The sequence below is a fragment of the Epithele typhae genome (assembly GCF_022376455.1).
Source record: "Epithele typhae strain CBS 203.58 chromosome Unknown BXZ73scaffold_31, whole genome shotgun sequence".
NCBI lineage: Eukaryota > Fungi > Basidiomycota > Agaricomycetes > Polyporales > Epitheliaceae > Epithele > Epithele typhae.
In genome coordinates, this window is record NW_025954222.1 from 418,969 (window position 1) to 428,139 (window position 9,171).

At 64.4% G+C, this 9,171-nt stretch overlaps 3 protein-coding genes across 3 annotated transcripts; 2 read left to right on the plus strand and 1 right to left on the minus strand.

The window, feature by feature from the left end:
• Positions 1–435: 435 nt before the first annotated feature.
• Positions 436–2,751, plus strand: BXZ73DRAFT_90615 (phosphatases II; the record flags this gene model as incomplete). The annotated part of the gene is made up of 2 exons (XM_048025698.1): positions 436–992; positions 2,670–2,751. 2 exons carry the CDS (start codon positions 436–438, stop codon positions 2,749–2,751), a joined length of 639 nt encoding a protein of 212 aa, XP_047876982.1.
• Positions 2,752–3,539: 788 nt separating this feature from the next.
• Positions 3,540–4,840, minus strand: BXZ73DRAFT_48478 (ras-domain-containing protein; the record flags this gene model as incomplete). The annotated part of the gene is made up of 6 exons (XM_048020063.1): positions 3,540–3,614; positions 3,966–4,264; positions 4,343–4,444; positions 4,500–4,566; positions 4,624–4,700; positions 4,795–4,840. 6 exons carry the CDS (start codon positions 4,838–4,840, stop codon positions 3,540–3,542), a joined length of 666 nt encoding a protein of 221 aa, XP_047876983.1.
• A 3,093-nt stretch (positions 4,841–7,933) lies between these two features.
• Positions 7,934–8,762, plus strand: BXZ73DRAFT_102408 (cytochrome c oxidase subunit IV; the record flags this gene model as incomplete). The annotated part of the gene is made up of 4 exons (XM_048015222.1): positions 7,934–8,183; positions 8,274–8,408; positions 8,480–8,566; positions 8,713–8,762. The coding sequence occupies 4 exons, from the start codon at positions 7,934–7,936 to the stop codon at positions 8,760–8,762; spliced, it is 522 nt and encodes a 173-aa protein (XP_047876984.1).
• Between the last annotated feature and the right edge of the window lie 409 nt (positions 8,763–9,171).

Sequence of the window (9,171 nt, forward strand, 5' to 3'; positions counted from 1 at the left end):
GGGCGACGTGCAAATCAGTGATGGGCAGCAGTCTGTGGGTGCGGCGAGCGGCGGCAGGCACGCAGGCTGGGGCACGGGCGCTGTCCGGGTGCGGGCGGCTGGAGGCGGTGGCGGCTGTGGGTCTTAACGGCCGGCTCAAGGGGCGGGCCTCAGCTCAGACTCGAGGACCGCCTGCCCGCGGCCAGCCGACCGTCGCGCGCACCAGGCGTATATAGGCCCCCCGCGCGCACATGCCCCGGTAGCCCCAGCTCGCCTTTCGCCGCCTCGCTTTCTTCTTGCCTTTGCCTCCTCTTCTTCTTCTTCCTTTTCTTCCGCCACTCCCCGACCACACCCGCCCGCACCATAAGTTATTCTATAATCCGTGCGTCCGCCCCCCGCTCTCCCTCCGCCGCTCACTATATCTTGCGCGCCCAGATATTGCCCCACCCCGCCCCGATGCCGTCCCTCAAGCCCATCCTCTGCGTCTCCCCCCTCGCCCGCTGCCCGCCCTCCGCGTCCTCCCACTTTGGCGACGCCGCCTCGCCCACCACCTCCCCGCTCCAGGCCCCGCCTCCCACCGAGGTCGTCCCCCGCCTCTACATCGGCGACCTCGCCGCGGCCGAGTCCCCCGAGACCCTCGCCGCCCTCAAGATCACCCACGTCCTGAGCGTCATGCCCGGCCACGTCGCGCTCCCGCCCCCCTCCGCGCTCCCGCACCTGCGCGCGCGCGGCCAGCCCGCGCTCGAGCGCATGCAGCTCCCGCTCACGGACACGCCCTTCGCCGAGCTCGCCGCCGCGCTCCCGCACACGACCGCGTTCCTCGCCGCCGCGCTCGCCGCGCCGCACGCGCGCGTGCTCGTCCACTGCGTCCAGGGCATCTCGCGCTCCGCCTCCGTCGTCGCCGCCTACCTCGTCGCCTCCGCCGGCTGCGCGCCCGGCACCGCCGTCCGCGCCGTCCAGGCCGCCCGCCCGTGCGCGCAGCCGAACCCGGGCTTCCTCGCGCAGCTGGACGAGTACGCGGCGAGCCTGCGCCTCGCGCCCGCGGCGCCCACCCTCCGCAAGTCGCCGCGCCTCGCGCGCAGGCAGGTCGCGTAGGCGTGGACGTGGGCATCGCGCCTCGCGCGGGAGGCCTGGGGGCGTGCCCCTGGGCCCTCCCGGTGCGGGCTGCAGGCCTGCAGGATCCTGCGTCACCGACACCCACCCACATCCCCCCCCCCGGCTCGCTCGCGCCGACTCGGAATCAGACGTGTGTATGGATTTGAGACATGGATGCGCCTGCGCTCTGGTCCGCCGCTCTCCCCGCACGTCTGCGCGGCGCTGTGGCGTCGCCCGTGATGGGGCGCGCACAGTGCGCCGCGGCGGAGGCGATCGGCCGATTGCGCCGCGGCGGGCAGGGTTGGCCACGCTCTCTGCTTTCAATCGCGGCGCGGGCCACAGGAGGGAGGCGAGAGGGACGGCCGGACCCCAAGTTCGAGGGGTTCTGCGCGGTGGCCACGCCGAGGCCGCGAAGGGGGCGGATGTGCAGGGCTCGCGGCCGCAATGCGGTGGACGCGTTGGGTCCGTCCGTCCGTCTGCCTCTCGCCCGCCGCTTCGCTTCTTTCCCCATCCCCACCCACCCCAACCTGCGCCCGTTGCCCACCGCCCTGCCGTCCCGAGTCTGACTGCCCGTTTTCCCGCCTCCGTTTCCCATTCCCGCTTCACTTCCTCTTTTCCCTTCGGTTAACTTGCGGTCATCCCAGCATCATTATTCCATCTTACTTCCCTCTGGGGCCAAAAGAAACTTACTTCACTATTTCTAGTCACTTATTGCCGATCAGAAAATGTACTCATACTCACTCCACCCAGGCTGTACACACATCGCTATCCGTCTCACTTCCGCGTGCCCCCGGGAGCCTGTCCGGTGTGATTTGTTTCGCGCCCCCGGCACGGACGTCCTTCGTCCCCGTCCACGGCGGACCGTCGCGCCAGAGTCCGTCTGTCCGTCCGTCCGTCCGGGCCCGCTCATAACATCAGCCCAGCGCCACGCTGAAACCAGCCGACAGACAGGTGTGTGCCGTTGTCCCCCGAGCTTGTTTGAACCGTGCACAGTCGACGCGCACGGGTGCGCGGTGCCACGCCTGTGACATCATATATCTTCCAGCACACAGTGCCCGGCCCGCTGGCGCGACGTGTGTGCGCGCATTGCGAAGCCAAATCGACCGACGTCCGCGAGCGGCCTCCGCCCGCCGCGCCCGCCGCGCCGCCAGTCATGCATGCGTGGCTGACCACGGCACGCCGCACGCCCGAGACTCCAGGCGGTGCACGTACGAGTCCCGCTTTGGAGTCAGCGTGGGTGAGACAAAGCGCTCACCACAGATGGGAGGCTGGAACGGGTGGAACGGCGGGACCCGATCGACGTTTGGCCTGCAGCGCCCGAGACCCGCTCGCTCGGGGCTCGCGCGCATCGGCAGCGAAGGGCCCTTGCAGATCGCGCCATCGCCATGATCAGGCTCGGGAGTCGGGGACCTGGAGGGGGCGATCGGCCCCGCGCGCTGATGGTTTGAGGCTTTGAGACTCGAGAGGTGGCTGGCGAGAGCGAGCGAGTCCGCGTCCGCACGCGTCCGTGATGGCGCATCGCGCGCCGCGGCGGGGCTCCCCGTTCAGGCCTCAGGACTCAGGCGTGGGGCGTGCGCCACGAGCCCACGATGCAGTGAGACGGCAGGCTGTCCGCGGCAGCACGCATCATATGCGGCGTGCTTCAGGTCGGACCGGGTTCAGATGGAATCATGCTGAGCAGTGAGCGTGGTGGTCCGTCGTGTGCCGCCTGGCGGCGTCGCGGAGAGTGCGTGGGGCTCGCCTAGTGCGAACGCGGGCTGCAGTGCATGCGCATCAGTCCCACGGAGGACGCGCGCCCTGTTGGCGTGGTGGGCTGTCCCGTTCGCCGTCGGTTCGGGGGAGGGCGAGGAATGCTGCGACGTATGGATGGTACTGGCATGCACATGGGGCTTGCGTGCTGTTCTGCGCGGCCACGGCGCGACTACGCTTGTTCATCTGCAGAGGGAAGAGCCGCGACGCTGCGGCCCAGGTCCGGTCAGAGTTCTGGTCAAGGTGCGACGCGAACCACCCCCTGGATTCCTGGAACGTTCCGCGCCTTCCATTAATCTCCCTTCCGTCATTCCAACCTTCCAAACCGCACAAACACGGGCCCGGACCCAGGACGCACCGCGTGCCCCGGGCGCCATCCGCTTGCCGAGCCAAGGAACGTCCTCGTCGCCGGCTCCCGAGGGCCCCGGGCCCCGGAGAGCCTTCCACTGGTGTGACCGATCCCAAGGGCGCGCGGGGAGGCTCTTCGCGACGTTCCAGAAAACCTTCGTCCGTACAGATACACATTACAATACATACACAATTAGTCGTCCACGTGGAACCCACCCGCCCACAGGAGCAAATAAGCTCATAACCAAGTGCCCGCACCCGCGTCCCCGGGCGGGCGTGTCGTCGTGTCTCTTCGTTCATGTCTCTTCGCTCGTGTCCGCCCGTCAAAGGTCCCAGAGAGGTTCAGAGAAGGTGCCGAGAGGGGGGCACTAGCAGCAGCCCGAGTTCTCAGGCTCGTCGATGCCAACGCCTGCCGATGGCTTGGACAGCTTGACGCCCGGCGACTAGAACAAAGACAGAAACATGGCTAAAGTCAGTATGTTGAGCTGAAACACGGTGCGGGGGGCGGAACAGAGCGCGGGAGAAGTTGGGACAGACGCCACGACCGGAGCGCGCATCTCGCCCATCTTCACAGACAGGGTGGGCCTGACGTGAGATGTGACCACTGGCAGCGAGACTGATGGGCTGTGCGAGCGCACAAGTCGCACCCGGACATGAAGTTTTGAAGCGCGAGACGCAGGGGGAGAATCCGCAACAAATCTGTGCGACGGAAACGGCGTCCGGACTGCGACCCAAACGAAGTAAAGAAGCAGCAACCACGCATTTGTATCACAGAGCGGAATGCAAGCGCTCACCCTGTCGTCGTCAAACACCCCGCGGCGGACCTTGTCGAGGATATCGCGGGTCGCGGTCTCGAACGCGGTCTCGACGTTCTCTCCGGACTTGGCGGACGCCTCGACGAACAAGAGCCCCTCCTCCTTCGCGAACAGCTCGCCTTCCTCTGCGCTCACCATGCGAGCACGCTTGGGTGCGACGCCGGGCGCAGCCGGGTCTTCAGTACAGAGGTCGATCTTGTTCGCGACCAGGATGCAGGTCAAATGCGGGTCTGCGTGCTCGCGCACGTCCGCGAGCCACGAACGGATGTTCGCAAAGCCTGGAGGAATAGGAGAGGGAAAACGGTGGCGGGGCGTGAGATGCGAGCGGAGGAGGGAGGGGAGCGTAGGGAGCGTACTTTGCCTGCTGGTGACATCGTAGACGAGGAGACAGCCCGCGGCGCCGCGGTAGTAGGAGCGCGTGATCGAGCGGAAGGATTCAGTTCCCGCGGTGTCCCAGCCTGTAAGTGGTCACCATGAATGACAGTGCCGGAGCGCAATGTATAGTCGGCATACACTGCAGTTTCACGACCTTGTTTTCCTCAGGAATGGTAATGAGTTTCGATCCAAATTCCACACCTAGCTGTAGAGAGATGCATGATCGGTACGCGTGAAGGGACAATATCGAGGGTAAACATACTGTCGGATCCGGGTTTGCGAGGAACCGTTGATCGGTTAGCCGGACGAGCAAAGACGACTTTCCCACAGATGCATCGCCTAGTCATTTGGTCAACAACGCACTTCGAACTCGCGAAAGGGGTAGGCAAGAGGAGAGGAAGACACAGCGCGTGAACGGCGAGAGTAAACTGACCAGTGATGATGAACTTCAGCACATAATGCCAAGCTACTCCAGCCATTGTAGGGAGTATGACGTCTATAAGTTGGTGGAGTTGATGTAGTTTGACAAGGATTAAGGTGTAGAGATCAAGGAATCCGGGGTAGATGAGGTGAGTCCTGGGCGCTAGGAAGAGACAGCGAGATTGAAAGAGCGATAGAGGGAAGAAATAACACACAGCACAAGTTACAGGAGAACGCAAGGATGTCGTGCGGGTGTGCTGAAGGCACAGAGCGTCGTCGTGGTCGTTGTCGAGGAGAACCGTGCACGCGCGCCCGAGTCGCGACGCTGCGCTCGTGCGCCACTGCCGGCACGTGGCCCGTCGGAGCTACCCGGGTGTCCGCCCAGTCTGCCTCTGCCGTGGCCAACGTCGACCTCAACCATCCAGCTTCCCCCAAACCCTTTCCGTCACGATGAGCAGTGCTACCTGGCGTAACTTCTTCTCGTACGTTCCCTCCCAGTTCTTTCCCTCTAACTGCCTCCCACCGCTTTCTATCATCTGCCTTGTGTGATGCGCTGTAACTGACGCGTCCGTAAATCTCCTTACCATGACCACGCAGGTACAACAAGTACTCCCAGATCGCGGCGCGTGCCCTCCGTGCATCCCTCAAGGAGGAGGAGCGTGTCGTGCTGAGAAGCGTGGTCTCACTGCGATGCGGTACCAGCGCTGGGAGGGCGGCCAGGGTGGTCCCCAAGTGCGTCCTACTCATACTCCCTCGCTTCTTTCTCTGACGAACCCCTCTCCTGTGATGTCTATTGTCCTCCGACGCCTTTACTGGTCTTGCCTACTCCACTCCTTGGCGGTGCTCTGCCTCCCCCACTTCCAGACGTACCTCGTTCCTCCGGTAGAAGACGCGCCGAAGAAGGCTGCGGTGTAGGGAGAGATGATGTACCAATCGGAGCCACCCACGTAGAGCATTTTGTGACGGGCCCCCCTCTGGAATCGCGTTCTCTCGTCAAAGAACGGCCGAGCCTTACGGGTCCCATCTCCGAGAATGTGTCACCCACATCGTGGCCCAGGGTCCTGTCCAGCCTCGAGGTCCTGCAACCCTCCGGTGTTCTGCGCGACCGGCCCAGGACATATCAGGTGCGGTTCCTCTTCTTCCCTTACCCCAGGTTGCTCGCCTCGCGTGTGGGCCAGTCGGTTGTATTAGACATGAGAAGGCGTCGAGGCTGTTCTGAACATCCTCGAGGCAGTGAAGATGGCCGTCCAAGTTCGCCGCTGCAGAATGCGGTTGTCCCACTTCCGTGGTTGTCTTCATTGCTGCATGCGATTGCCGGGCGCGGTCATGTGGGGGACGCCGTGAACGCCCGCGATATATGCGCTAATTTTTGTCGCGATTCGCCGTGCTAGCGCACAGGAGACCCGGGTCAGGTAGCAGCCGCTGAGTGCAATGCCCCCTTGGCGTGCACGCCCACCGCTGATCGCAGCCGGACTGAATGCAGTGGTACGCGGAGGAAGCCATGGTTGAGCTCCGCGGCGGGAAGCCGGCCTGGTCGAGGACTCGAGATAGAGAGGGCCCAGATTGGCGCCCGTCTGCACCCTCAATCGCCGCGCGCACGTGGGGAGCTGTCTGTACATATATGGGGCCTAGTCTGCTTACGTATGACCCTAGGACCGCCGTCTCGCGTCGTCGTCCGCCCCCCTCGTTCTCTCCCTCCCCCATACGCGTCTCGTCGTTGTCGTCGTCTCTGACTCTCTTTGCCCTCTCCTTCCGTGAGTTCCCTTCCTCCGCCCGAGCGCACTCGCTGCTGCCGCCCGATCGCTCATCTGCGCGCACTCCTCTCCGCCCAGGTCCGATTATAAAAAAAACTCATGGCCGCACGTGGATGCTTCAACTGTGGTGGTTGTGAGTGCTCGTCGTGTCTCGCTTCCTCGTAAGCATCTCAACCCGATTCCAGTTGGCCATCAAGCGGCCAACTGCCCCAAGGCCGGCACTCCCACTTGGTGAGCCGATCTTCGTCGCTCTTCGCTTGCTGTTTCGCTTACACGATCTAGCTACAACTGTGGTCTTGAAGGCCACGTTTCGAAGGAGTGCACCGCCGAAACTAAGGCTAAAACCTGCTACAAGTGCGGGCAGGAAGGCCATATTGTGAGTACCTGCATACATCTACCTCTCGTTTCAGTGCCCAATCTACTTCCGCATACAGTCTCGTGATTGCCCTGAGAACCCCAGCACCGGCGGCGGTAGCTATGGGCCTTCAGCAGCGGAGGCGGCTCTGGCACGGAGTGCTACCGCTGTGGCAAGGTCGGGCATATCGCCCGTGCTTGCCCTGAGGCCGCTGGCGGGGGCACTGGCTACGGCGGCGGATACTCGTCGTTCGGGGGCGGTCAGCAGCGTACCTGGTGCGTCCCTCTGATCTACAAGCGCCTTTCTCTGCTTACCGAGCCGCGACAGCTACACGTGTGGTGGTGTAGGCCACCTGTCGCGCGACTGCGTTCAAGGCTCGAAGTGCTACAACTGCAGTGGCTTCGTGAGTGGCGTTCGCATGCTTAATTTATGTCATCGATCCTTACCGACGCCATCTAGGGCCACATCTCGAAGGACTGCCCGCAGCCGCAGCGTCGGGCCTGCTACACTTGCGGATCCGAAGGGTGGGTGCTCGCGCGTTGTTTCTCCTGCGAACCTCCTGTTAATAAAACCTGCCCAGACATATCTCGCGTGATTGCCCGAACAGCGCGCCGGCCGCTGCCGAGGGCTCTTGAGTTTGATCGATCTGTATCCCTATCTCCGTCTCGCTTTCTCTCGTGTTTCTTGCTTTGCGTTCTAGTACTCGTTGTCGCCGTGTACGATTACAGACGCATGTCCGCCATGTCAGAAATATAGCATATCGTAGAGCGAGCCCGAATATATCCGAAGCTGCAGATGCATGGCCGCGACCCAGGACATGCGACAGCGCTAGGATGGACTCGCTAAGGTCCAGGACGTGTCCGGCCAGCGTCCGGTCGTCGAGGTCGTTCTGGGCTGCGTTCGGCGGGCGGCACGGCTCCGCCCGCCGTCCGGCCAATCGGGCGCCTCCTTTTCGTGGCTGCTCGCGGGCGCTTCCGCGGTCGCCTTCATCCACGCACTTTGCCTCCACACCCTCCTCCTCCTCCTCCCCGCCGTCCTCCACCATGCAAGCCCTCCGCCTGGCGCGCACCCGCCTGCCTGCCCGCCCCTCCTCCTCCCGCGCCCTCTCCGCTGCCGCCGCGAGCCCTTCTGCGGCCCACGCCAGCGCGTCGTCACCCGCCGCGATCCCGCTCTCGAACGTCGAGGCGATGTGGGTCCGCCTCTCCGAGGACGAGCAGGCGACGATCCACGCGCAGCTCGAGGAGATCCAGAAGAAGGACTGGAAGACCCTCTCCGTCGACGAAAAGAAGGCCGGTGCGTCCGCCGCTCCCCCTCCTCCCCGCGTCGTCTCGTGTCGCGCTGTCGCCGCGTCCCCGAGCTGACTGGCACCCCCCGGACACACAGCGTACTACGTCGCATTCGGCCCCCACGGGCCCCGCACGCCGACGTCCCAGCCCGGGGACGTCCCGAAGGTGATCCTCGCCGTCGCCGCGCTCATGGCCGCCGCCGGCGCCACGTTCTTCGCCGTCCGCTCCCAGGGTGCGTGCTGCGTCATTTTTGCGCCTGCTGCCCGCTCACGCCCGCGCCCGTGCCCCGTCCGCCGTCGACAGCGCCGCCGCCGCCGAAGACGGTCTCCAAGGAGTGGGAGGAGGCGATGAACGAGCGCGCCATCGAGCAAAAGATGGACCCCATCCACGGTGCGTGTCGTTGGTTGCTCTTCGCCTCTAGCTCCGTCCCCGCCCGCATTCCGAATCTGCCCCCGCTCCGGCCCCCCCGCCTCCCGTATCCCCCGTCCGTGGTGTGCTTGTGCGTGTTCTGACCCGTCTCCGCTCGGCGCGTCTAGGTATCGGTGCGGAGGGCTACAAGGGCCCCGGCTTCGTCACGCACAAGTAGAAATGCCCCGGCGACAGCCGTAGAAGGCTCAGGGACAGATGGCCCAGCGGACGGGCGCTCGTGGGCCGCCCGCTGCGTCCCGCCCGCCTGCCCCCGTGGTGCGCACGCTGCGCCGTCGACGGCCGTGGCGGCGGACACGGTAGTACGGATAGCTGCAACATTAGTAATCACTTGTTATATTCCTGCTGCCTCAACCAACTTGACCCGCAGACCTGGCACGGTATGCGTCAAGCGAGCCACAAGTCGAACCCTTTGCTTTCGTGGGGTCCTGCGCGGACGGCGTGCTTCCCTGCATCAACTTTGCTCCGCATCCGGACGGGGCCAGAGCGAACGGTGGTACAACACGGGCTGGGCGTGAAGATAGCGATAAAATGACAGAAACATGTCCATGAGAGTATCACAAGCCCTT